This window comes from Zasmidium cellare (assembly GCF_010093935.1).
Source record: "Zasmidium cellare ATCC 36951 unplaced genomic scaffold M409scaffold_7, whole genome shotgun sequence".
Lineage (NCBI taxonomy): Eukaryota > Fungi > Ascomycota > Dothideomycetes > Mycosphaerellales > Mycosphaerellaceae > Zasmidium > Zasmidium cellare.
Window position 1 is genome coordinate 292,992 of NW_022986951.1, and position 27,111 is coordinate 320,102.

At 53.4% G+C, this 27,111-nt stretch overlaps 9 protein-coding genes across 9 annotated transcripts; 5 read left to right on the top strand and 4 right to left on the bottom strand.

Annotated features, from left to right (window-relative positions):
• Positions 1–491: 491 nt before the first annotated feature.
• Positions 492–1,178, top strand: M409DRAFT_19266 (uncharacterized protein; the record flags this gene model as incomplete). The annotated part of the gene is made up of 1 exon (XM_033804856.1): positions 492–1,178. The coding sequence occupies one exon, from the start codon at positions 492–494 to the stop codon at positions 1,176–1,178; it is 687 nt and encodes a 228-aa protein (XP_033671333.1).
• A 49-nt stretch (positions 1,179–1,227) lies between these two features.
• On the bottom strand, positions 1,228–2,550 carry M409DRAFT_51486 (uncharacterized protein; the record flags this gene model as incomplete). Its single annotated transcript, XM_033811820.1, has 4 exons — positions 1,228–1,479; positions 1,533–1,706; positions 1,763–2,026; positions 2,080–2,550. 4 exons carry the CDS (start codon positions 2,548–2,550, stop codon positions 1,228–1,230), a joined length of 1,161 nt encoding a protein of 386 aa, XP_033671334.1.
• Positions 2,551–3,486: 936 nt separating this feature from the next.
• Positions 3,487–5,673, bottom strand: M409DRAFT_51487 (uncharacterized protein; the record flags this gene model as incomplete). Its single annotated transcript, XM_033811821.1, has 1 exon — positions 3,487–5,673. The coding sequence occupies one exon, from the start codon at positions 5,671–5,673 to the stop codon at positions 3,487–3,489; it is 2,187 nt and encodes a 728-aa protein (XP_033671335.1).
• A 1,054-nt stretch (positions 5,674–6,727) lies between these two features.
• On the bottom strand, positions 6,728–8,892 carry M409DRAFT_64183 (uncharacterized protein; the record flags this gene model as incomplete). The annotated part of the gene is made up of 5 exons (XM_033815952.1): positions 6,728–7,617; positions 7,672–8,045; positions 8,094–8,420; positions 8,458–8,766; positions 8,825–8,892. 5 exons carry the CDS (start codon positions 8,890–8,892, stop codon positions 6,728–6,730), a joined length of 1,968 nt encoding a protein of 655 aa, XP_033671336.1.
• Positions 8,893–9,631: 739 nt separating this feature from the next.
• M409DRAFT_19269 (uncharacterized protein) lies at positions 9,632–10,843 on the top strand (the record flags this gene model as incomplete). The annotated part of the gene is made up of 1 exon (XM_033804857.1): positions 9,632–10,843. The coding sequence occupies one exon, from the start codon at positions 9,632–9,634 to the stop codon at positions 10,841–10,843; it is 1,212 nt and encodes a 403-aa protein (XP_033671337.1).
• A 22-nt stretch (positions 10,844–10,865) lies between these two features.
• On the bottom strand, positions 10,866–13,459 carry M409DRAFT_64184 (uncharacterized protein; the record flags this gene model as incomplete). Its single annotated transcript, XM_033815953.1, has 2 exons — positions 10,866–12,687; positions 13,431–13,459. The coding sequence occupies 2 exons, from the start codon at positions 13,457–13,459 to the stop codon at positions 10,866–10,868; spliced, it is 1,851 nt and encodes a 616-aa protein (XP_033671338.1).
• Positions 13,460–13,941: 482 nt separating this feature from the next.
• Positions 13,942–15,043, top strand: M409DRAFT_35957 (uncharacterized protein; the record flags this gene model as incomplete). Its single annotated transcript, XM_033810477.1, has 2 exons — positions 13,942–14,395; positions 14,457–15,043. Coding segments are annotated over 2 exons (1,041 nt in total), but the record flags the coding sequence as incomplete, so codon positions are not given.
• A 976-nt stretch (positions 15,044–16,019) lies between these two features.
• On the top strand, positions 16,020–16,823 carry M409DRAFT_64185 (uncharacterized protein; the record flags this gene model as incomplete). The annotated part of the gene is made up of 2 exons (XM_033815954.1): positions 16,020–16,267; positions 16,328–16,823. The coding sequence occupies 2 exons, from the start codon at positions 16,020–16,022 to the stop codon at positions 16,821–16,823; spliced, it is 744 nt and encodes a 247-aa protein (XP_033671340.1).
• Positions 16,824–17,791: 968 nt separating this feature from the next.
• M409DRAFT_51492 (uncharacterized protein) lies at positions 17,792–27,076 on the top strand (the record flags this gene model as incomplete). The annotated part of the gene is made up of 1 exon (XM_033811822.1): positions 17,792–27,076. One exon carries the CDS (start codon positions 17,792–17,794, stop codon positions 27,074–27,076), a length of 9,285 nt encoding a protein of 3,094 aa, XP_033671341.1.
• Positions 27,077–27,111: the final 35 nt, after the last annotated feature.

Consider the following 27,111-nt stretch of genomic DNA (forward strand, 5'->3'; position numbering starts at 1 on the left):
CGCTCTCTTGGCCAGAGCACGTTGGAGCAAGATACTTGGAGCAAGTCACTTGGAGCAAGTTAGAGCAAGAATACACTCAAGCAGCCACAGCTGCATGGCATTACTTGATTAGTTGCCATCACAGCCATCGATGAGGTCCATGCCGAATAATGGACCATTAGGCCTCCCAAGCCTCGTCACAAAACCACACGGCTGCGTGAGGCTAGTGAAGCTAAGTTTCGCAAAGCCTCGATACAGCAATTGGCCTTGCCATATCTAGCAGTGAACCGAATAACAGCACACTTCTTAGAGAGACTGTAAAGGCCGGCCGGTAAAATTGTTACAGCCGTCGCCGTCGTCGGTGCCGATGGCGAGGACATGAAGTACATACATATATATATCTGGGTGTTCGCAGCGTAGCTACATTGAAGCTTTCAAGACCATCTCCCTGCCCGAGAAAAGTCGAACCCACAGCACCAAATCTCAAAACATCCCATCAATCTCCCACCAAAATGCCACCCTCAACATACGCCCCAAACGCCCTCCAAACCGTCATCATCGCCTGGACAGGCATGGACCTCACCGACTTCGCCGGCCCCGTCGAAGTCCTCTCCCACGCCCGCAACGACCAGCGAGAGCGTCTCTACAATCTCACCATCGCCGCCGAGACTGACGAGTCCGAAACATCCCAAAACGTCAGCATCCACCGGCACACCGGCATCGAGGAACTCGTTCAAAACATCGACAAGTACGACGTCTTGATCCTACCCGGGGGAGGAGGTTTCACCGCCGACACCGTCCCCGATGTCCCGGGTTTGAAGAATGTGATGAAGGCTTTCACGGCCCTCCAGCCGAGGGAGTCCAATCCTCGCGTCCTCCTCACCATCTGCGCCGGCGTCTTCTTCCTCGCCGAAGCAGGTCTCCTAGTGAACAAAGTCGCCACATCGCACTACTTCAGCCTGCGGGACCTGCAGAAACTGTGCGATCGACACGGCGAGACGAAGATCGTGAGGCAGCATTATGTGGATGTGGGGGATGTTGGTGGGACGAGGGTGGTTGTTTCAGGGGGGATCACGAGTGGGTTCGATGCGACGCTTTATCTTGTGGAGATGCAGCAGGGGTTGGGGGTGGCAGAGAAGGCGAGGGCGGTTCTGGATGCGGGGTGGAGGAGGGAGGCGCTTCCGTTTGGGACGTTTTGAGTAGGCTGATTGATGGTGAGAGCAGACAGGACTGAAAGTATCGACTCCTCTATAGTCCCCAGTACCCGTTCTCTTTTAGCCCGCTATGACCTCCCTCCGCCATCCTCTTGTACTCGCTCTCCAAGGTCCAGCTCTTGAATACATGCCCCGGTGGTATGTTCGTGTTGTGAAAGTTCTTCCCATCGCGTACATGCTCGAGACATTTCTGATAGCTGCGTCGTGCGTAGTCCTCCGGGTTATGGTCCCAGACCCAGCGGCCGATTTTGAAGAAGCCGACTTCTGGAGGGACTTCGCCGTCTGGCTGGTGAGGATGTTAGTGAGTGATGGTGATGTGTTGGGGGAGTGAAGGTTTACCGCTGACGCGTTTTCGTCGAAACTGCTGTTGTGAAGCTCGTCACGGTTGACGAAGCCGGTTTGCTGGAGGATGGAAACACGTTGGAAGCGAAGGGCATTGTGGACGCGGGTTGCCCACGGGATGTTCTCCTTTGTTCCGGCTTGGTGAAGACATTCTGCGAGTGAGATGCCATCCTAGAGAACATCAAATCAGTCAATGTTCAAATATGCACTCGGAGAAGTGTGCTTACCTCCTGTGCCTGCACCGCTCCATTCCCAGCTGTCGGGAAGAACGCATGGGCTGAGTCTCCCACTTTAATTATCCTCCCTTTATCAGAAGTCCACTGCTCGATGCTGTCTCGCCACTTCAAACGCCAATCGACGACTTTGCCGGGAGTCTGTCGGACGAAATCCAAAATCGCAGGATCCCAATCACTGCTGGACTTTTCGATGATTTCGATGATATCTTCTGGGTCTCGATTGTTGTGCCAAGATTCAGCGGACAGTGCGTCGGCCTGGGGAGTTTCGTTAGTACAGGAAGCAATGCTTTGATTATAACGTGACGGACCTCATGTGAGAAGGCCCAAGCAACATAGTCCGTCGTCAAGAAGATGATCAACGAGACATCTGCTCCGCCAACATATGTCCGGAATTGAGGACCGTCCTCATCAATCGACTTGATGATGGCTTCTGCCGGTGACCCCTTCTTGATCGTCTCCTTCGGAAACGCCACTCTTGCAACCGCATACCCACTGTCAACAACAGCGGCCAAACCACCGGGAACAGGCCAAGGAACCTTCGAGCCAATTCCATCAGCAGCCACACAGACATCGGCCTCGAAGTCTCCTTTGTCAGTATGAACGACGACCTTGTCGTCAGTCTCCGTGACTTTCTCGGCTGTAGTCGAGAAGTGCAGTGGAATGCCAAGAGCCTGTACTTGATCCAGTTGCCAGGCTGCGTATTCCGGACGACGGTTCAAGAAAGAGATATCAACTTCAGGGCAAGAGTGCACAATTCCCTCACGCTTCCACTCGGGCATGATGGATGCGACGACATGGCCGGATGGTGTCATCAGCCGGACCACGCAGTCGTGGACCTTGTCGTGGTATGTTTTGTAGAATCGAGGGTACTCTTTGAGAGTGGTGAGTGCTGATGGTGGGATCGTGAAGAAGTCGCCTGCAGGAGATGTGTTAGCACTACTGATTGAGGAGCATCGGTTAAGGTATGCGTGCCTATTGGTGAGAGATGTGCTGCTCGCTCGAGGACTACGACGTCGAAGCCTTTTCGCCAGCACTCAAGTGCTGTGGTCAAGCCTCCATTGCCAGCTCCGACAATGAGTACTTTAATGCCTTTTGCTGGATAGCGCTGTACGCCATCAACTATCGTGTCGCTCGTGCCGTTCATGTTGTGCAGTGGATATCAATTATCGTTCAGACTGTGATGTGTTTAGTGCTCTGATGAAGATGAAGAAGTGAGTGGTCCAGTAAAGTGGGCAGCTGCATGAGTCTTATATTATGTATTACTCTTGGTTGTACGTATGGTGCAGAGCCTGGTTCTCTGGCATATTGGTAGTGCTGGATCGGCGCGACGAGCTTGGAATCAGGATGTAGAGCGCCTTGTGTGATTCTATGCGAGTGCCACTGCCGGTGATATAAGACTGGCTCAGGCCGCAATCCTTCCTTCATGGTAAGTTCCTCGATAGGACGCCGCGTGGGTGTGCAACGCAGCTTTGTCGAAAGGCCGGTGACCTGTGATTTCGAGAGCAACAATAGCGGGTCGAGACCCTAGAAATGTCGCCGAACGGGACTAGCTCCCGGAGCTGCATGTGATGTTCTGCAGATAAGGTTCTGTGGCCCGACCGTCGGCAACAAGTGGTTGCCGACGTGCTCTTTGAAAAGCAGCTCTTGGAGTGAGAAACGATCTGCTGCAGTGCGCCTTCATTCGAAAATTGTCGAAGAACTCCATTCCTCATACCTCAGCCACCTATAACGCATATGGCGACGACTGCGGCGAAGATAGAAAGAGCTTGGCCGGACGAAATACTGGACGCTGAGCCAGTGGACGAATCTGCCTGGTTGGAAGATCCGCTCAATGCTTGTCCAGTCGATGAAGACAATCCTCCACTCTGAGAAGAAGACCTTCCACTCTGAGGTGAATTTCCTGGAGTCTGAGACGCTGACCCTCCCTCCGAGGTCCCTGACATAGAGGTACTCGAATCGGCGTTGTCGGATTCGTCTTCATTGCCAACTGTGCTCTTCCAGCCAACGACGAGGCCGCCTGTTGCAGCGCTCAAAATCTTCCCATTGCTCAATGTGGTCGCAGAGCTGCCAGGTGTCAACGTCGCATAGGTACCAACAACAATAGGCCCGCCATCAGGGGTCTGAACAGCTGTAGCCTCCTGGCCGTTGACCGTCACTACCACAGTAGCTGGACCATCATGCGATGTGGGCCCATTATTAGGCTGGGCGACATCTGTAGTAGCAAGAGGAGCTTCACCGCCTATCTTCACGGTGCTGACCCCCTGAAGTATCAGGCCATCGTTTCCATAGCTGGCCTGCGTTCCGTCTTTGAGGGTCTGAGTCGGTCCGCCGGAGGTCATTGTCACACTGTCGATACAGGCTTGGCGACTGGTACCTGTTGCCCAGTATGTGGCATATCCAACGTGGAATGATTGTTTCCATGGCTCGCCAGCTGGGTTGCACGAGGCTGCTGGCTTCATTGGCCGAGTAGGCCTGGCTGCTGGAAGAGTCGGGCCGCCTGCAGTCATGGTTGGGCTGTCATCACTGCTCGCCTGCTTGGTCGTGGGAGGTTCGTTTGGCAATGCAGTTGGTGCAGTCGTAGGCGCCGCAAGCGCAGAGCTCGGTGCGGCAGAAGTTGTTGTCGTTTGGAACCCACCTGGTGGAGTCGGCTTTGCTTCTGAAGCAGCTTCGGTCAAGGCGAGAGGAGGATCCCAAAGTCCATTATACCACATTTGACAATGCTCAAACTCTGGACTCAACTGAGTGATTTGAGGAGGGATCGCAAGCTGTGGGCGGAAAGAGTGCTCGTAGATGATGGAACATGCCCAGCCCCCATATCCTCCTGGATCGCACAGGTTCTGTCCATTCCAGGCCGACCAAGGGATAGGAGTGTTGAAGTCTGCGTACGAGACTGGATAGCCGGTGACCTTGTCGGTACTCATGAGGCGTTGGAAATGATCTTGCGAATAGCGAAGACTGAGCACAGATTCGGATGGCATGGCCAGGATGGCGTCTTTCACAGGAGTACCGAATGTTTTAGAGCAGCGGTCCACAGCATATACAGTCGAGATTGAAATGTATGCCGTTCCTGAAGTAAACGTATGACCATCGGCGACTGCAGCCCGCTTTCCACCAGCATCGCCGTTCCCAGTGTACGACTTGCCGGCGTAAGCTGTGATGACTGCGTCTGATCCATAGTGGGTGAGCGTGGCTGTTGGCGTCATGGCGCACATATCACGGCTGCTGGGATAGGTCGGAAAGTACACCAGCTCCACGCCTTCACCGAAGATTGTGCATTCGCCGCAGCCATAGATGTCTTTGGTCACAGAAGCGTACGATGATGCGGCGCTACGTCCCATGCAAGGCGGAGTTTCCAATGGTGGATTCGTCGTTTGTCCACCTGCTACGCTTAGTGAGGTGCTGTAAGCCTTCCAAAGCCCGTCACAATCAGACGGTGCAATGGAGCAGGTTGGCGATGACTGAGGGTAGTTGGAGAAGTATGTGCCCAGGATTGTGCTGGTCGAGTTGACTGTGCCGGGATAGGTGATGGTGCCGGTAGATAGCGATTTTGCGGGAGAGTATGTCACTCGAGCATGGCCATCGCACAGAGTTGTAGCATTTTCGTAGTATGTCACATCCGAGAATGAAGTTCCACCAACTAGTTCAGTCGTTGTGCTGACATAGCTGTGCGCGCTGTACCAGGAGCTGGACGACACATCGTAATCAATCAAGGCTTTCCAGCACGCCGATGCGTATTCAGGACCGGATCCAGTCGTCGCTATAGTCGGCTTCTGCGTTATGTTTCCGGTAGACGTCGGTGCCGGTGTCCCAGTGGCCTGAATAGCAAAAGCGAAGGCGAACGCGGCAAGGAGGACGCTCGTGGGCAATTGAAGCCACCGTGATGCCGTCTTATCAGTCGCCATGCCTTCCCACGGTCTCTCTTCTCCCAGCTCTCTTTCTCTCAAGAACCAGTCAATTAGATGTTGTATGAGCGAGCGTCGTTATGTCGAAAGGAAAGTCATGTCGTAGGGATAGCGAACGTAGACCCAGCGTCCAGAAGGTCACCGTCTCATCGAGAGGGTGGAAAAGAGTTTGCATGGCGGCGGCGAGAAGGTGGTAGAGGTGACCTCACGTCGCCCAAGCGTGCCGGGTTGATGCCACGCCCGCCTCGTATTCGCCCGCACACTAACAAAATCTCGGTTCTGGCCGGGGGGCGAGATAGCCGCGTCATTGGCAGACAACAGAGCGACGAGACAATCTGTATCAGAGACATTGTTATCGTGCGTCTTGGGTGTCTTCTTCCAAGCTGATGGAAAATTTCCTCGTCCTTCAAAGCTCTCAGCCTTGCGGTAGTGAGAATCGCATCCTGCTGGACTGATCCTTCGCCCCTGACCGACCGAGGCGTCTACATTAGAACGAATTCCGATCTGGCCACACCCCATCCGAGCTCCCGCAGCAGTTCGAATCGGCGTGTCTCAAGATTGCTGCCGGCGTGTGTTAAGTCCAGGATCCGCACATCTGCCGACGCTGCAAACTTCGGTGTTGACGCGGCAACCTGGTCGATTCCCGCTGCCGGAACGAGGTCCGCTTGACGTTGCCTCCGTGCTAAATTGGTGCATCCTCAAACTTTAAAATGACGACGGTTCACCGACTTCACCTCTTGGATATTTGGAACCGGCTGGAAGGGGGAGGGCAAGGTGATGTCTTACTTTGACAAAGGTTAAAGCAGATATCGAGGACAAGATATACAGTGGGCCTTGATCTGGCCGCATTGGTCAGGCGCGCAGCGGGCCGGGTGGGCTACTCTTGCTTCGAAGAACTTCGTTGTTCCGCCCAAAGTCGAATCATCCCCGTTACTGGGAAGCTGTCTAACTGAGAAGGAGGCGGAGGAAGCAGTGTCGGTTTCCAGGATCATATTCAGAACGCGAGTGAGTCACGAGGAGCTGAAGCTGACGAGCTACTTATACCTGGCTACACCTATCTCGCCAAGATGTCTTTGATGCGCTCTTGTAGCTCCACGGGAAGCTCGAGTTGAGCGAGAGGCATATATGCCTGCGAACCATGGACGTCAGATTCAAAGAAACCACCACTCGAAGCGGCAGCACCCAATGTCATACGGGGAATGGTTGCCTTGAAAGCCAGAGCCTGGTCGAAATATCCACTCCAGACGAGTTGGTCCGGCCTCAAATCGTAGAGCGCGGCCACACGCTCTGCAGATAGGAGATTGGACGTCTTGATGGCTTCGAATACGGCAGGGTTCTTGAAGATGATATCGAATGTAATCTCGTACGGACCGGCATTCTTCGACCGCAAGACGTCGGCAACATCGTAAATGGTCTTCGGTTCGATGTTGTCAATACGAGTGCTGGGTGGTGCTTGTTTACCATGAGTAGTAGCCTGGGCCTTGCGGGTCTTGGGCTTCTCCGTCTTGCCATTGAAGGAAACATGACCATCTCCATTTCGACGAAGTCCGTTGTCGATAGTCTCGGCCTTAATCCTGAACAGAGACACCTCTTCTCCAGGCTCGAGATCCAGCAGGTGGTAAATGCAGAACTCAGGGACAAGGCCGAGCGGGATTTCCATTGCCGCGCCAATACCAAACGCAAAGTTGCCGCTCGTTGCTTTCTGTCCTGGGTAGCTCACATGTGCAGAAGCAATTCGTGCGGTCGCTGCAATCGAGTTCGCAAGATCTTGCGTCTTGGCTCGACACTCACCGACGAGGAACAAAGATCTGGGAGTACCATCGCAGTCACGACCGTAGATATGCCATTCCAAGTCCCACTCTCCTTCTTCGAGGCCTGGAACTTGCTGTGGCACGTAATCTTTGATTCTGGCGAGGATTGAATCGATCTGAGATATCAGAATAGCTAGAACAGTGCGTCAGCTCAGCATGTATCTGTCTGCTGTGAAGATGAGCATACGATCTCGGTGTCCGCCCATGTACAGGGCCCGATAGCCTGATGTGCGAGCGGCTTCTAGTTTGATCTGATATGGGGCACTGTTACGTAGGGAAGATTCCCAAACAGCTCCCTGGCATCTCGTGGTCCTACCGTCTGCTTGTTGGGTGTACTCAGCTTTGCTCAGACCGAGCCATCCGCCCGGTGCCAACAGAATATCTGGTCTTGACTTCTCGTACATGGTATGCGCCGCGACTGACAGTGGTGTGCATATCGACGAGGGGTCGGTAGGACAGATCTCAAAGCTGCCATCCGAATACATGGTGGAGATGGCGCCTCTGCTCTTTGGTACGCTGCATTGACCACCGCATTCCATGATCTTGGCGGCGTGCGCGATCCTGTCCTTTGTGAGCGAGTTGATTGTATGTTCGAATTGCATCTCTTACCCGCCATTGATCTGCAAAGCTGTATGCTTGTCTGTATCGTAGTCAGGAACTACTCTTCGAATACATGATTCTGCAAAAGCCACATAAGGGGCAGGATCGTGCGCTCGGCCGCCCAAGATTATGTCAAACTCTGGTACTTGCTTCATCGCTTCGGTATAAGGCTCGGCACCCATCTGAGCAACGATTACGGGTGCCTCATGAACATCTGTCTGTTGCAGCTCGGGCACAGCTTTGCCGCAAGGTGTAATCTTTCCGGAGTGAAGCCTCGTCGAGACGAGGTCATGGGGGATGTCGGCATAGACCTTGACCAACTTCAGCGAGTAATCCCTGACTTTCGTTAGGAATGCCACCTTGGCCAAGTCACAGTGTTTGGAAAAGTACATGCCTCTCGGCACTGTTCTGTCGAATCATCTCGGCAATGGCGTCAACCTGGGCGTTGGTTCCGGCGCCGCCAGCAGAGCCGATCATCAACGGGACACTGTACTTGGTCACAGCGTCTAGCAACCTTCTAATGTCACGCTCATAGGAAGAACGTGGCATTGTCATATCGCCGGACGCCAACTTCTTAGGACCTGAATCAGTCGAGCCAGAATCGAGAATGACCGCTACTGGTGTTGAATCTTGGGTGAGACGCTCCAAGGCTGAGTGTGTTTCTTCCTCGTTGAAGCCATAACTGCCAAACAGAATGAATTATTAGCTAATGGACTCCATGCGAGCGACGATCAACATGCCCCAGCATTCCCACCGGGGTCAATATGCGACACACTGGCACCGCCTGGTTCTCCACTGTCGCGCCCATTTTGCCGCGCCTTGTGAAACAAGTCGAAGTATTGAGAAGAACGGCGGACTCAGATTCAATGCCTGTGGAGCTAGTCCTGTCAATAAACACCCCATAGTGATCCTCGCCAAGACATTGATATATCGCATATGTTTCGTGAGAGGCATGGAAAGGGCAACACAGGCTGGGCGGGGAAGGGGAAGGCGAGATCGGGGTGCATTGCGACTCGGCATCCTTCTGAAGCGGGCTCCTGAGCCTGGTTGCGTACTCGCAGCTCCGCCGCAATGCTGACGCCGACCTTAAGCTTCGCAATGGCATGTGTTCTCACACTGCGAAGACCAACAAGAATCGCAATTTTATCTGATGAGACACCATGAGAGCGTCGGCGTGCGTAAAATGCAGGCAGTGGAAAGCGAGGTGCGATGCCGCACCTGGAGAAGCAGGCGGCTGCTCGCGATGTCGTGCCCTTGGAGTGCCTTGCGTTTTCGACGCCTCTTACAAACGAGTCCCGAAGAAACGAAGCATACATCAACTGCCTAGCGACATCCAGTATCCTCGGCAAGCCGTACAGAGCGGAACGTCGTCGTCTTCGCCGCAATCGACATTGAGCAACAATGCGAGTCACATCCCGCTCACGGACGCTGCGAGCTCTCCTCCAAACCAGGCTTCCGTCGCCGGTGATGGGAATCTCACAGAGGGACAAATCCACGGGATATTTCGATGCTTTTTCACCCGATGCCACCGATATCTGCCTTTCGAAATGACTACACGCTCGCCGGAAGTCATTGGTGAGCGCTCTCCTCTGCTGTTCTGGGTCATCTGCGCAGTGGCATCGGAGGATGACTTCCGAGCCCAGCTTGCTCCCAGAGTCAAGCAGCTGGTACTGAACACCATTTCGTCCCCTGTACATTCAGTCGAGACGGTACAAGCGTTGCTACTGCTCTGCTTGTGGCCCTTCCGGGCATCCTTTCGCAGTGACGATCCCTCGTACTTCTACAGCGGCCTCGCAACGCAGATAGGCATGCTGCTCGGCCTTCATCGTCCCGCTCAGACTCATGCTTACCGGCACGAGTGGGACTCTCATCCGGTCCCGGGCTTCAGAGTCAAGACTACCACCTGGCTTGCATGCTTCGTGATCAACCATCAACTGGCTTACTTCAACGGAGTACCACCATCTCTCGTTGCCGATACCCAGCTACTCGCAATGTTGAACGAGCCGACGGTCAATCCGACTCTCGCACAGCTCTGTCGCATTTACTGTCTCCTCGCACAGTCACTGAAGGAGATCAGCTGTGACGGGGTCCATCCATCTGGGCTTCAAGATCCCAGTACGCGTATGCAGATGATCCAGCGCTTCACGGCGCAACTCACAGCCCTACGAACAACTCATCTCGAGCCAATGAATGACATGATCAAGGTGGTATTCCTGCATGCCAGAATTCAGGTGCATTCCTTTGCCTTGCACGACGACATGAGCCCGTCGCCCGAGCTGCGTGGAGTCCTAATCGATCTAGAGAATGACTCCTGCGATTTGATAGACCTCTGTCACGACATGAATTTAGCTGTTGCACCGAATCACTTCTGGCTAGCAGTCGCGTACTGCGGATGCGTGATAGTCAGAATACTCCAGTCACCGCTTTGCACTCAGCGCGAAACGCTGGAAGACAAGTTCACAACGATGCAGCAAGCCCTCCGCAGTGTTGCAGCCTCGAACGACGACATGTCCATCAAAGCTGTTCTGGTGCTCCAGGCGCTACGCGTTTTCAAGGACATCAAACAGACTCCACCCATCTTGTCACGTATGTCTGCTTGGATCTCGTATGATTGCAGGCGGATCTACTGGGAGAATTGGACACGAAATGGCTTCGGTCAGCATCCCATCGCTGGGAGACCGAGCATTGAGCTTGTTCAGGAGATTCCATTTTCAAATTCAGCATCGGTAACAGAAAATGCTTTTGTTTGGCAAACATAACGAGTTTGTGATCGATAAGCTATTATATACGCGACATATCGTGTCGACTCTTGGACGACGAACGATTCGGCGTCAGCTCAAGACCCTTCAGTTGCCCATCCTCTTTCCATGCCTCGAACTGAGCAATAAGATCAGAAGATCTGCCTCCATACCAGCTGTCTTTTGCAATACGATCATTGACTTTACCTTCGTTATTGTAATAGCCCGGCGTGCACTCAGCTTGGAAAGCCATTCTGAGTTTGCTCGATTGTACAATCATGTCGACCCATTCCTGCTGCGCTTGTGCGGTCGGCTGTACCGAACGAATGCCTCGCTTGGAACACTCTTTGATAACATATGCCAGATGCTCTGCTTGCACCGTGGAGGCGTGCGGGTTGTTTGGCGTGAAGAACGATTGCTGGGCCGACATGATGAAGAAGTTGGGAAAGCCTCGACTCGTCCATCCTTGGAAAGTCTCCATTCCTCCCTTGCAGGCCTCTGAGAACGTCTTGCCATTGCTACCGTAGACTTGCACGCCGGCTCGATGAGACCACGTTGTTGCTCGCTCGAAGCCAGTCGCGAAGACTATGCAATCCACCTCGTACTCTTTGGCTTTTACCACGAAGCCTCGCTCGGTCAGATGGTCAACACCTAAGCCTTGCGTGTCGACTAGATGCACATTCGGTCGATTGAACGCGGGAAGGTATTCGTCGTGGAAACATGGGCGCTTGCATAACGTCTTGTACCAAGGCTTCAGAGCTTCCGCCGTAGCTTTGTCCTTTACTACTTCATCGACACGGCGACGACCACCCTCCATTAGCGCCAGATCTGCCGCGTCACGCATCTCAGCAAGCTGCTCCGGTGTGGTGTCTGCTGTCTTTCGAGGAAGCAGTGCCTGTCGCAAGCGTGTCCATCCATCTTGGACTAGATCTTCAGAAACCCTGCCGCCGCTGAGAAGCGTGTTGAAGTTTACCATCCTGGGCTTCTGCCATTGGCCTGCCAAAGTCTTCGCCCATTCTTGATCTGTCGGCCTATTCGCTCGAATGCCCACTGAAGATGGTGTACGCTGCACCACGTAGAGCTTCTTTGCCCAGTCTGCCAGGTGCGGCACAATCTGCACAGCCGTGGCTCCTGTGCCGACGATTGCGACTCGCTTGTCTTGGAGTCTCGCCAGGTTGCCACTCACGTCTCCACCCGTATAGCTATAGTCCCATCGACTGGAGTGGAAACTATGCCCCGCAAAAGACTCCAGCCCAGGTAGATCAGGCAGTTTGGGGCGATGCAAAGATCCAGCAGCGCCGATGACAAATTGAGCCCGAATCCGGTGGCCATGGTCAGTTTTCAGTGTGTATAGACCAGAATCCTGCTGCCAATGGATCTCCTTAAGCTCAGTTCGAAACAGCGTCTTCTCATACAACCCCAATTTCTCACCAATGTTCCTGGCATGCTGAAACAGTTCTGGCCCGTGAGCATACTTCTCTGTGGGAATATATTCCACCAGATCCAGCATAGGCATATAAATATACGACTCCGTATCGCACTGAGCACCAGGATACCGATTATAATACCACGTCCCGCCGAAGTCTGCGCCCTTCTCAATTATGCGGAAGTCGGCGATGCCTTGGTCGAGCAGGTTTCTGGCCATGAGCTGCCCGGCGAAACCACCTCCTACGATAATGACGGTCGCGTCAAAATGGAATGGTTCACGAACGTGCTCGTCGATGCCTTTCCATGGATCGTCGAGGTAGTGAGATATTGTTCCCTTGATAGGGCGATATTGCTCACTGCCTTCGGGGCGAGCATGTAATCGCTTTTCTCGCTCTTCGCGATACCTTCGCTTCCATTCTGGTTCTTCATCGAGGGACCTGGACGTTTCATCTTTGGCGCTCCTGTCGACAGGAGTTGCTGAAGGCGACAAGGGAGCGTTGATAGTCTCCATGGCTAGAATCTGGTTCTGAAGCCTGTGCGGGTCGATGAAAAGGCTGTAAACGTCTGTCTAGGCTTTGCCTGCGAAATGCCTCCAAGCCTGCAAATGAAGCCTTCCTTTATTCGTGTGTCGCAGCTCGCTTGATTGTTGTGTAGAAGCATCCCCAGATTCGTACACTCTGACATGCGTTCCTGGGGAATGCCGAGTAGCACACACATGCCGAGTCGGGATCCTTCGGTCTGCTGGTTGCCCACAGAGCCGTTGCCGGTCACGCGATCAATCCCTCGCAATTTGACGAACGAGGGGGCATTCCATTTCCGATTGAGTACGACTGCTTCTCATTCCGTAACTTGCGAAGTAGCCTGCAACCTAGGAAGTCGTTGATGATCCTCATCTTTGGTCAGTATGGGTTCCCGCAAAGGCTGGAGGAGGCCCTGCATTGAGTACCGTGTCGCTCTGATCAATGCCCACAAAGTCACCCCAGAGCGTTCGCCAAGATGTGTTCGGCTTTGGCGGCTCAGATGCATAAGGTAGGTTGATTACCATAGCATGTTGTCCGTACTTTTAGACGCCTGTGGCATGACCCGATCGCTTTCAGTCGTCGTACGCCCAGGTGTTTGAGCGTACGCTCTCTAATACGGGCCACATCATCCAAGCCTCGTCACGAAGAAGGCTTTTAGCCTCGCGAAAACGCCGGAGTGAATGTGCATAACAGTTGCGCGGCCAAGGATGGCGAGACCGCAGTATCTGGTACATCCTAGCGCAAGGCTGTGTGCTTGCGGGGTGCAGAATGAGGGGAAAGGCGTAGTGCATCGACCACATCGTAGGGCAGTCAGTACTTAGTTGCAGAGCATGTTGGAGCCGGGGCGCACTTACATCGAGGATTTACCTTCTCGCTCCATCACACTGCCTTAGATCGTTTCTCAGTGACCATGTCTTCTCATCAAGTTGCGGTCGACCCACCGAAGCCTTTCGAGGAGAGCCAATACATCGAGGCTATCGACGATGCCAAACAAGTACTCCAAGAGGGAATCTCCGACGATGAGTTGCTGCTTGAGAAGCGTGTCAAGCGTAAGCTAGATGGCACGCTTATCACACTTTGTGCAATAGGCTTCTTCCTCGCTAGCATGGCAAGTGCCTCGCATATGGATGACAGTAGCAGCGTGCTCGAACTGACAACACAACCCAGGGCCGCTCCGATCTAGGCAACGCCAGAATCGCAGGCCTCACCGAGGACCTCCATCTCTCGAACCAGCAGTACTCCAACGTCGCATCCGTCTTCTACGCAGGATACCTGGCCTTTCAACTCCCCTCAACATTACTCATCAGGAAGATCACAGCTCCAGTCCAGTTCTTCCTCTGCGCTATGTTATGGGGACTGTTCACGACCTGCACCGTGGCAGTGAAGTCTTACGGCTCACTGATAGCTCTGCGAATCCTGGTTGGAGCGGCTGAGGCTCTTTTACAGGGCGGCCTTTACTTTGTCTCGATCATTTATAAGCCTAGGGAGCTTGGCTCGAGGCTTGCTATTATCTACTCGACATCTTCGCTGGCTGGTGCGTGCAATGGGCTTATTGCTCTGGGTGTCGAGGAGAATCTTTCCGGTGTGAACGGCTGGGCAGCTTGGCAGTGGCTGTTTCTGGCCCGTTTCATTGATCGATGCTTGATGATTGTGTTGCTAATCTTGGGCTTTGTCCTAGATCGAAGGTGTAATCCCCATGGGCTTCGCATTTGTCGACCTCATCTTCGTCCCAGCCTCACCCGAGAAACTGCGCTTCTTCTTCAACGAGGAAGAGAAAGCCTTGATACTACGACGAAGCAGACTCGCACAAAATACATCCGAGATCAAGTTCCTTCCGACACTGATCCTCGTCTTGTTTAAAGATCCGGTCTTCTGGCTATGTGTCTGCGTCTTCTCTGGAATGACTTTTGCCAGCGCCGCTTTCACCAACTTCCTGCCTGCAATCATCAAGTCCTTTGGCTGGAGTTCCGTCACGGCGCAGGCTATGTCTGTGATTCCGTATGCGATTTCGGCGGTGACGACTATCTTCTGGGCTTTCCTCAGCGATCGAATTGGACAGCGATTGCTGATTATGATGACCAACATATTGATCGCGATCATTGGCTTTATCTTGCTGCTGACAGTCCATAGCAAAGGAGCTTTGATGGTGGGAGCTTGTTTTGTGCTGGCTGGTGTACAGCCTGGCATTGCCATCACAACAGCGTTCATTCCGAATTCACTGCCTGGTCGTACGTTGCCCATGCACTCGTCTTATTCTGACAGCGGCCGCTAACGAGATCCAAAGACATGTATCGAGCCAGCGGTATTGCTCTCGTCAACGCCTTTGCCCAAGCCGTTTCAATCAGCGCAGGTCAAGCTTACAGGAATCCCAAAAGCCTGTATCGGGAAGGCAACATTGTAACCTTGAGCATGTTGGCAATGGCGTTCGTCACTTGTACTGCGCTGCGCTTGTATGTGACTCAGATCAACAAGGCGAAGCTTGTGGCTCAGAACAGCGAGAAGGCGAATGAGTTGCGTCGCACGAGCACGGTTGACGACGTGGGGAATCGTCACCCGGATTTCATGTTCATTCCTTGAGATATTGGCAATGTAGCTGGGGCTTGTTGATATCGCATCACAGCATTGGAGTATCAACATGCCACAATGTTTGTTTTGAAGAGGTCTTTCTGGTCAAAGCATTTCCCTCCACTGAATAGTTTTTCTCCATTCGTATGGACGATGTCACTTTTGTGAGTTGTGAAATCCGCCATGGGTGAATGGACGCTGTCTGTTGTGTCCATACTCAAGTTTCCATGTCGGACGATCTTTCTCCATGATAGCGCTTCGCATATCCTCAGCTAGGACTGTCGATGCTCACGCAAAGTCCGTCATATGGCCGAAGAAGCTGCAGTACAATTCGGTTCAGGAACGTCTGGGCAAGGAGCAATACCGACGTGCCTCGCAGTCTGGGGAAGTGTGGAGGCGGAAGCTTGCATACAAGCTGCAGGTGCTTATTGCGAGTCGGCGTAGGATTGCGACTCGGAATGTCATTGCGGCTCCGGCATCCTCCTCGAAATCCTGACGCAGATCATGAAGGTCCTGTTCTTCACCAAGTGATGTAGAAGTAGCAAACACGAATTGCTTTCGAAGTCGATGGTATGAATATTAGTGAATCTTAGAGCCCCCCTCTCTAGGCTGTCTATAAGGATCCTCGAAGCCCAGCATCCATACCCACTCGGCCGACCTCTTACTCAAATCCACAGGACGATATGACACAGCAATCGGTTGTGCTGAAAACGGGTGGTAACTCCGGATTTGGCTTCGCGGTCGCAGAAGAGTTGGGTTCTGATTCTACAAAACACATTCTCTTGGGATGCCGGTCAGCTGAGAAGGGCGAAAAGGCAGTGGCAGAACTCCAGAATCGAGCACAAGCAACGATTGACTTTGTCCGGCTTGATATTACAGATGAGAAGTCGATATCTGCTGCAGTCAGTGAGGTTGAGAAGAAATACGGGAGGTAGGTTTCCAGCCGTCAATGCCAAGCACCAAGCATCATCACTGACAAGCGACTGCACAGACTGGACGTTCTTGTCAACAATGCCGCCACGCTTGATCAAAACCAAGAATCACTAGCCCTTCAGATGGCATCATGCTTCGAGACGAACTCAACTGGCGTAGCTTTGGCGGTCGATGCCTTTCTTCCATTGCTGAAGAAGTCAACGAGCGTAGCACGCATCATCAATATCTCCTCTGGCGCAGGCTCCCTCAGACGAAGAGTGAATCAGAGCCCGAACGCACAGGTGGTTGGGATGCAAGGCGTTGCTTATGCTGCCAGCAAGGCGGCTCTCAACATGATTACTCTCGCCCAGGCGAAAGCCTACGGTGGAGATGCGCTGAAGGTGTTTGTATACACGCCCGGTTTCGTTATAAGTAACTTGTCGACGCTCAATACTGTTGAGAACGGAGCGAAGTCGCCCAAGGATGGCGCATTAGGCCTCGTGAAGGTGATCAATGGCGAGAGAGATAGCGAGCATGGTGGTTTCTTGTCCGAGTCGGGCCAATACGAATGGTAGCAGTGAAATGAATAAGAACGACGAGCGTCCTGTCTCTCTTCACGTGCGTCGACAAGGACCTTTATAGTTTTAATTGATTTGAAGAATGAGAAGTGGAGTGACGGGAAAGAAGTGAAGAGAGGAACGAGGGAAGGGGTGAAAGGACAGCGCAGATCCCACGCACGGGCTCAGCCGCTGAGGCCCCACAAGAACCTTGAGCCGACCTCACTCCATCTTTCACTCCTTCGTCCGCTCTATATTTGCATCAATTCCATCTCCAATGAACGTCGCTGGCACAGAATCTACGACATGGCGATTCTTTGATACATGCAGAGGCTCTGCGAGTTTCCTGGCTCGGTCTTTCCTTGACGTCGCCTCCCGCTACAGCACATCATGCAAACAACACGTAGGATGCATCAGCGGACCAGCGTGGCCTTTTCAGGAGCCATTTACTGGCCCGATCAAAGAAATAACATGAAAATCTTGGAATGGCTTCACTGACAACTAATTCGCTATATGTGGTGCAATGAACGGCACGAGCAGCGCTCACAGGGGCACAATGAGTACCCCGGGTGTTCCGGTCAAAGTGGAACTGCCATCTCTCCGACTGTTCACAAGCGACTGCGCTGCCAATTGCACTCCAAGTTGCTTAGATGGTCTGTGAGTGATGGGAATGAATGTTCCACTTTGACCGGAACGAGGAGGGTACATCGACAACGCTTATGACGACAGCTGTACCATCTTCCGGGAAAAAGCTGAGACCACGGCAACGTGCATGCAGCAAGCTGTCTCCGTGAACGCCAAGCCCGCTCTCGCTTAGCGCACTTTTCAGCGGTGCAAACACGACAGCGACACCTTCGTCCGACACAACTCTCAGAGTGATCTCTATCACCCTACCTACGCTTCATCGCAGCAGCGCTACCCACCGCAGAACGGATTTCATCAGCTGTCGTCGACACCACTCGCGCTCTGGCGCTACCGCCGCGGCCATGGAGATGAAACCGGTCATTGACCACGTCTTCTTGCCCCCGCAGCTTCCCCAAACCGAAGACGTAGACAGCGACGTCAAATTGCTGCGCATTGCCGTGGAAGCTGTGACTGAGCTGGAGAAAGTCGCCAATTTCGCACCGATCGCGATCCAAAATGCCGCCTCGATGCTCTCCGCACTCAGCTCAGTCACAAAAGATACCAATTGGGTCGACAGCGCCACTCTTCGGTCGACTTTGGTCGGTCTAACAAGCGGTCGATCTATTGCAGTCCACGTTGCAGCACAAAATGCTGCGGTCTTCATAACTCGGCACGAACACCAGCTCGTCTTCGAACAGTTCGAGCTCTCACCAGACAATAAGGCCGTGTATGCCTCTCCAGGTCGCCTTGTCCGGACCTTCCCAGCATCCGCCATCGCAATCGACGCTGCGAAGCTTCACCAAGATGACTTCGCCACAATGGTCGCTAATACGCTTTCCACCATGGCGAGCCAGGAAGTTCCGAGCATGAAGCCCGAGTCGAGGAAAGCAGGCAGAAGACACAACGAGGACCGTGACTCAGCAAGTCCTGCTATCGTCTCCGAGCTGTTCTTTGGAATGCTAAGAGGTATTGGCGACTCTTACGAAGCGACTACAGTTTCCAAGAATACCCGTGAGGAAGTCCTGTGGAAGAATGCTCTGCGCCCGTGGCGGAGATCCTCCATGTGGCTACTCATCCGCGTCGCTTTGCAATTGACGATCACACGCTCACCTGATGGGTCAAGAGATGTCCACAAGAATGTCATGTTGTTCACAATGAGTCGCGTCCTCAGCTCGGCTCTGCATATCAGCTTGCCATCTGAACTGTACCACATCATGAACGCAAAGCTGGATCGACGACGACAGAAATTGGTCCGAACAACATCACTTCACGCTTCTGTCGCTACAGCTGTCGAGAAGGCACTGCAGAGTAGCTTCGCCAAGATCTCAACCCGCTGGGCAAGCCTACAAGCAAATGATGCTTTGAAGGTGCACATGGATGATTTAAAGAGCTTGGATTTCGAAGCGGATACTCGCGTTGAACTTCGAGCATTGGACGAGTACATCCGCAGCATAAGCGACAGACAAATCTCTGGATCTGGTTCAAGGTTCACCCCTTCAACCAACTTGTTAAGGAATGATTCAAGCAAGCTCCCACCTCTTCCCAAGGACACCACCGACGAGTACTCTGCATCGAACTTGAGGCAGTTTGAAGATTGGGTTGCACGTCATCTCCAGGCGTGGACAAAGAAGTGCGATATCACCAATGCTGGCAAACAGCTGGATGATCTCATGAAGGAATACCGTGGTCTTGCTCAGAGGCTCTACAGACAGAGTCCGGAGCACTTATCTGCTATGATTCTCACGATCGTGGAGCTCTGGATTGCCTGTGACCATATTGCCGTCCGTAACTGTGCTTTACTGGCGGACTACGACCCTGACATTCCGCCTGAAGCATTCCAGAACCTGCTTTTGCCATCCTTGAATCAAATGCATCGGTTAACAACCGCGGAGTCATACCTAGCCTCTCGAAAAGGAAAGCTTGCCCCATATCTGCTCTTCGACATCAAGAGCCCGCAAGGGTTCGGTGCGCGGTTCTTCGATTCCAGCGAGAGTCATCAGCAGCTTCAGCGAACGATCGTCTCGCAAGCCGAGAGTGCGAAGCGCGACAAGTTGGCCGAGTTGACAAGTGTTCAGAATGATTACAACCGTCTGGATTCGTTGTATCGACAAGCGAGTTGCGAGTACAAGACGACAGTCATTGATGACTTCTGCGACCCACCCGAGACTGAGACGGTTCATGTGAGATCATGCAAGAAGTGTGTGTACCAGAGGCAGCGGGACGCTCTTTCAATCCGAGTCCACGAGTGGCCACTGCCGAATGACAAAATTCAGGCAAAGGTCATCGTCTTTGAACTGCAGCCGCCCGATTGGTTTGTGCATTGGCGAGATACTCGACTCTACATGCTCAACCAGGTCTTGAAAGGCAAGCGTCAGCCAACAAGTCTGCGCAGCGAATATCGACTTTCGAGCAATGACCCTCACCTCACCCAGAAGCACTTTAGAGCCGCCGATAATCGCATCGGTCTGCTGTCTCAGAACAAGCCAGTGGTTGTGACACATTACGCCACTCTCCAAGATGTGCCACACCTGAAGGAGAAGCAGGTTTGCGTACCGAATGGACTCTGCTACAGCTATTACGACTCCACAACTAGGAACTTCGTGGGCGACTTTGTCTTTGACAACACTATTCCCAAGTCGTGTACCTATACCCTGCCGCACAACACGTCTTCACTCCAGCGTTTCCTCTTTCGCCCAGCTTCGACTCCTAACGGTGAGCCGCCGAACGTCGTCATCTCCAGCCAAGACACTTGTCCTTCTAGCATGACACTGGAGGAGTACAAAGATCTCAGCTCGATACCTCTTGGGTGCCACATCCAGTGGTCCAACATCAACCTCCAGCTTGCTATGTCCTCGGTTGACTTCAAGAAAGTGGAGACGACGCTAGTTTTCCTACAGTGCATCTATCAAGCAGGGCCTTCCGCTCCAAACAGTGATGTGTATCGGGAAGCTCACAACGCCATCAAGGATGAAGCCATGGTCTCATCGATTCTGGAGAATCTCAACCTCGCGTTGTCCAGAATCAAGCAGAACTGGGAGTCTGTTCAGGCACTCAGCGCTCTGGTGGCAATTGCCGCCAGGGTCTTGACTCTAAACAGCACTGTCAAGGCGTCGTACCTCGCATTTTTGAAGGCCGCCCGAGCTGTTGCTGTTGATTGGATAAACACTCTGCGCGATAAAGCACACGAAGTGACTGACCATGCAGACCGCTCGGATCTTGTATCTCGCTCGGTTGAAGTAGCATTGGTGTGTGCGTCGACATTCGACGTCGACGGAGACCACTTAGGGACAATCCTGAGAAGCTCTGAGGACGTCAAGACCTTGGTATGGGCATCGATTGTGGTGCAGGAGGGCAATCACGTGACTTCTACCTCAGAAGCGCACGTTGCCGTGCTGGCACTTCGTTTCAAGATGATTCTCCATCGTGGATATCATCTCCTGGTACAGAACGAGGGTGGCATAGACGATGCCGTCAGTATGGCATGGGCCGCTTACGCCCCTAGCGCCAAAGGCTGGTCTTCCGTGTCAACAGCTGCGGATCATTGGATAACAACAGACGTCGCTGCTGCATCTCACAGCAAAGCGGCGCAGGTACACCTTAATCTTCTGACTGGAGAACTTCTGGTCAACGGTCTACCGCTGGACCAGCCTCCGGCGAGTTACCGCGAGCATCCACGATTCAAGACTCTCTTCGGCCACGCTCTCGTCGAAGTCATGCCGGCATCGAGACCAGGCTTTCAGTTCTCGACGAAGCGCTCATTCGGCGGAGGTCAAGTGCAGCTGGGCATGAAGGATGGCGAATTGCTGGTTTACACCAGCGGCCAGGCAGGTACCTTCGAAACCGTGCCAAGCAAGGTATTACAGACAAAATACCCCATCCACTTCTCAGACGACTTTGTGCTCTGGTACGACCTAGGCAAAGACGTAGTAGAGCTGCGGCCTGCAACAGACCCTTGGAATTCTCAATCCGCCCTGAAGTGGACTCTATCGCAGAGAAACAGAAACATTGCTCGATGGACTCTTACGAAAGACAGGACGTCTGTCGTCGGCACCGGACGTCTCACCTCCAATTTGTTGTCTCAGATCATCGGCCCCTTGGCCAGAGAACCCCGCATTCATTGCATCCTGCAGTCGAGTCATGATCTGTTGCATGTTGAGGTCCCGTCGTTGAGGCTGAGATTCGCACTGTCGAAGAACAGCACGGACTTGCGATCGCTGGAATACCGCTCCATGAGCGTCGATCACGACCAGTCCCTGGGAACTCTGATTGGGTTTGCAAACAAGCTCGTCCTGAAGTCGCAGCAAGGCAGCGACCGCACAGTGTTGGTTCTGGCGGCCCCTTTATCGTATTCCAAGAACAAGGATCATGTCTCAGTCACGGCATCGACGACATCAGATGCCAAGGTGTATGCCATTGGAGTGGACGAGCAGCTCAAGCGTATGATACGCACCAACGACTTGGACTGCAAGCTGTATATGGCTTACCTCCATGCATTGACATCGTTTTGCCTTCCGGATCCGTTGACACTCAAGACTGGCACAGAAGAAGCGCTCGATATCCTGCGATCCAAGGGCGTTGCGTCATTCGAGCAGCTATCACAGCCAAGCATCGATGTGCTCCACGCGATTTCTCAACTAAGTCCTTCACGCCGACACTATCCTGCCCAGGAGCAAGTCATGCAGCAGACCGAATGGGACAGCAACCTCGGCTTCCTTTCCCAGCACAGTGAATTCGAAGTCGTAGTGGCATCGTTGTTCTGCCAGTCACAGTCTACGAATGTGTTCTATCCTGACCATGATGTCAACTTTCCCTGTTTGAATAGTACGGTCGACGCTCTGCGCAAGAGAGACAGTATCCGTTCCTCGACTTTCAGAGTTGCCGGATATGGGGCTGACAGCCATACTACGTTGTATGACGTACCGTACTCAGGGAGAGACCAAGGCATCAACTCGGCACAGAGGGTTTCTACCGTAGCTGCGCTCGTCACTCGAGAGACCACCGACCACCACTGGGCAGCGGCAAGTCAGACTCATCTCTGGTCCTTGATGAAGGACCACGCCAAAATTCAAGGAGTCAACACTTCAGTCGAAATATCGCGTATGAGATATGACGCAGGCTTGCTAGGATCTTCCTTTGCAGTAACGATGCTGCCTGCACTTCAACGCTGGCTGGGAGCACAAATTTCGCGGCAGCATACGTTTTCAATCGTCATGTGGCTTGCTACACTGGCTTTTGAGCAGGATGCCGACATCATCCTGCTTCAATTTCTCGTGAGCTGCTTCAAGACATCTGAGCTAGCAGCGATTTGTGCTCCGGACATTGTCTCTTTCGCTCCGACGCAGGGCTATGCCATTGTAAAGCAGAAACTCAGAGATGCCCTCGTGGCGAGCCGGCGAGACTTCAACCAGTCTCCAGAATCACGCTGGGAGCGTATCAAGAATGAGAAGTCGAAGGACTATAGCAATCGTCGGCACACTGGTTGGAACCGCTCTTGCGAGGCCATCATTCCACAGCTTGTGGCCGATCTTTTGTCACAGTGGCCTTCTCAATGCGCTAGTGTGCCGGTGATAGCGAACGCCTCGACCTATTTCGATCTTAACAAGGCGATCTCCACCATTAACAAGCACTTCCAAGCCACGTATCGCAACTTCTTGCTGCGTGGCTACCTGATGGAAATCGAGAAGGCGATGGCTCCTACGCCTCACCGGGCTGTACATTTGCCGCCATTATTATCCCTGCGGCCGCCAGTATTGGTTCCCAGCGAGAAGGGATTCATTTCGGAAATCGACGCCTTCTCCGCCATAGTGGCTCCGACCCTACCACACTCACCCACTGTGCTGTTGGTGAGCGACAGGCCGCCAACGAGAGCCACTGCGCAGTCCAAGCCAGAGCCACGCTTGAAGGGCATGATCCAGAGACTCAACACCGTCGCAGGACAGTCCTCATACGAGCTGGTGTACGCATCTGATCTCAAGGACAGTCTGCAGTCACTGGTTTCAAGGGACGACCCAAGCGGTCCTACAGCCGTTGAAATCTCGCGCGACACGCTGTTGAAGTACGTGGGGCGATGCGAACTCTACACCGAACAAGTCTACGACTCTGTAGTCACAACCTTGCGTTCGCTACCGAATGCAGCGGGGGCAGCTTCGATTCTTCATTGCCCTCGTCTTTGCCCTGTGCTTCTACTCAAGCAGCTGGCACGCGATCGCTGGTCGGATCTATCAAACGAATGGCAGCGCTGCGTTGTCACGTACGGCCTGGCACTCACAGCTCTGCAGCGAGCCAAGCGACTTCTCAAATTATCAGACCCAAGTCGAAAGGAGGACTTTCTCAAAGAGCTTCGCAACTCGGGTCATACCAATTGGGATCCAATGAACTACCCCGAGACTCTTTTGATGGAAGTCGAGAGTGGGTTTATCGTTCGCGAAGTCCAGGAGCAGATTGCCCGTGAGATGCGACAGCCTACCTTGAAGGGAAACGAGGTGCTCCAGCTCAACATGGGCGAGGGTAAGAGCAGCGTCATTGTGCCCATGGCTGCTGCAAACCTGGCCGACGGTTCTCAGCTGGTGCGGGTACTTGTTGCAAAGCCGCAGTCCAAGCAGATGGCACAGATGCTTATCTCCAAAGTCGGTGGACTCGTCAATCGCCGTGTCTACTATATGCCATTCTCCCGGTCCCTGCCATTGACAACCCCAATCGTTGAGTCAGTCTCAGCCATGGTGCGCGAGTGCAAAGACACGGGAGGAATTTTGCTTGTGCAGCCCGAGCATATCCTTTCTTTCAAGCTCATGGGGCTAGGGTGTTACATCGATGGAATGGAAGATGTTGGGCGCCGCCTTGTCTCAACGCAGGACTTCTTCGATCGCTCATCCCGTGACATTGTCGATGAGAGCGACGAGAACTTCAGCACTCGCTTTGAGCTCATCTACACGATGGGCACGCAGCGCTCAATCGAACTTAGTCCAGACCGCTGGTTCCTGGTGCAGGAGGTTCTGGGGATTCTCAGAACTGTCGCTCCAGCTATCGACAAGGAGCTACCTGGCTCGATCGAAATTATTTCTGGAGTAGAGGGAAGCTGTCCGCGGATTCGCCTCTTGCGTCCAGATGCAGGTCCGCTCCTGATACGCCGCGTAGCAGAAGTCATCTGTTACCACGGGGTCGACGGTTTCCATCTATCCAGGCACTCAGGGCATGTGCGTGGCTTTGTCAACAAGTACATTACGGAGTCCTCCCTCGCAGCTGAGGACCTCGATGCAGTGGAGAATAGTCCAGTATGGACAGAAGCTACTCGGTCACATCTCCTCATGCTTCGTGGTCTTCTGGCCGAAGGTGTGCTTGTCTTTGCTTTGAGCCAGAAGCGATGGCGGGTCAACTATGGCCTGACCACCAATCGTACACCACCAACTGCGCTTGCTGTGCCATATCGCGCAAAGGACAGCCCGTCACCTAGAAGCGAGTTCTCTCACCCGGACGTCGTCATTACCCTCACGTCACTCGCCTACTACTACGGAGGCCTGAGCGACGATGATCTATTCGCAGCCCTGAGCCATCTTGCCGACTCAGATGAAGCCGATACTGAGTACCAACGCTGGGTCAAGGACTCCTACAACTTGCCCACCGCATTCAAGCAGCTCCAGAGTATCAACCTCAAGGATCGTTCTCAATGCGTCAACGAGTTGTTCCCATGCCTTCGATATGGCAAGAGCGTGGTGGACTTTTTCCTCTCTCATCTGGTCTTTCCAAAGCAGATGAAGGAGTTTCCGCACAAGTTGTCCGCTTCTGGATGGGATATTGGACAGCAGAGACACGGTATCACGACAGGCTTCTCGGGCACCATCGACTCCCGCCTACTCCTACCGACGGATGTACAGCATCTGGATGTGCCAGAGCAAAAGCACACCAATGCTCTTGTGCTGGAGTACTTGCTCATGCCAGAGAACGGAGTGCATCTCATGTCATCGGCAGATCAAGCATCATCCGAAGCACAGCATTTGCTCTCAGCGGTCATGCAGCTCTACCCACCAGTTCAAGTAATTTTGGACGTTGGTGCTCAGATCCTCGAGCTTGCAAACCTGGAGATGGCAAAAGCTTGGCTTGCTCTACACGACGACTCTAAGGAGGCGGCCGTTTTCGTCGACGACAGCGACGAGATCTGCGTTGTGGACAGGAACAGCCGCGTAGAGATATTGCGCACTTCATCCTACCAATCTCGCCTCGATCGCTGTCTCATTTTCTTGGACGAATCTCACACCCGAGGCATCGATCTTCAGCTGCCCGTGTCATATAGAGCGGTAGTGACGCTCGGGCCGAAGTTGACCAAGGATCGTCTGGTGCAAGCCTGCATGCGAATGAGGAAGCTAGGCCAAGGCCAGACCGTCGTCTTCTGTATCCCAGAAGAGATACAGGCCAAGGTCTGGGACGCCAATCCATCTTCCAGCGCACGCGAGGTCAAGATCGAGATTGCCGACGTTCTCATTTGGGCCATCGGTGAGACTCATGACGAGCTGCGGCGCTCTATGCCATTGTGGGCTGTCCAAGGCGAGCGATTCGTGCGACAAGTCGAGCTGTGGCAAGAAGTCCAAGATGAGACCGGAGGCACAACCATGACCGCGCAACACGCCTCTTCATTCCTGGAAGATGAGGCTCAGACACTGCAAGATCGGTACCTCCCTCAGCGAGCTCATGCTCGTCTCAGCCAGCTCAAGAGCAAGGACGACTCCAGATGTCAGGAAATTTTGAAGAGCTGCCGAGTCGTTGATGGACTCCGTTTCGATGCAAGCACTCTCCAAGAGGAGCAAGAGCGCGAGTTGTCGCCGGAGATAGAGCAAGAGAGCCAAGTTCAGCGAGCACCTCCCGCCAAACCTATGAAACACAAGCTGCATCCAGACGTTGAGAAATTCGCCATGACAGGTCAGCTTGTCGCAGGCTCTCAGGCCTACAAGCCGGCATTTTCAACTCTGAAGGATACTACAGCTGGAGAGCATTTCGCTGTTGGTCATTTCCGCGGCAACGGTAGGCTGCTGGCCACTACCGATTTCTCGGAGACGGTACAGAGAGGCGGCGGGGCTTCATTCAGATCTGATGCATTCCTGAGATCCGTTCAATGGATCCTCACTTCCTGCCAGCAAGACAGCTCCGTCATCGACTACTTGATGGTCATCAGCCCATACGAAGCCAACATGCTGTTCCCGCGCATGAGCAAATCTAAGGGAGCTACGTTGCACGTGTACAAGCCGCGAGTCAACTCAGGCTATGCGCCCTTGGATGCCCTGAAGTTCCAGACAATCCCTGTGCGCGATCCAGCACCTCCAGTTCCAAGACAGCTGGCCAGCCAGCTCAACGTCTTTGCTGGGCAGCTCTACATGACTTCGTATGAAGACTATGTGGAGACGTGCTCTTTTCTTGGTCTCTCGCCAAAAGCACTATCGAAGGAGATGGAGGCTCAGGGATGGAAGGTCAGTGCCGACGGATTCATTCTCTCCGACGAGGACGGCCGCGTTGGGGGCTCGTCAGGCTTGAACAAGAGCCCCGTCAGCTTCCTCAAGTCCTTGATGACGAATCGGCGAAATGGAGATGGCATCGCGAAGACGCACGTGGGCCGCATGCTCGCGGGTAAGATGTTTGGGGAGTCGGAGTTTCAAGATTGAGGCAGCAATGGGTGCCAGGATACTTCTGGATTGAA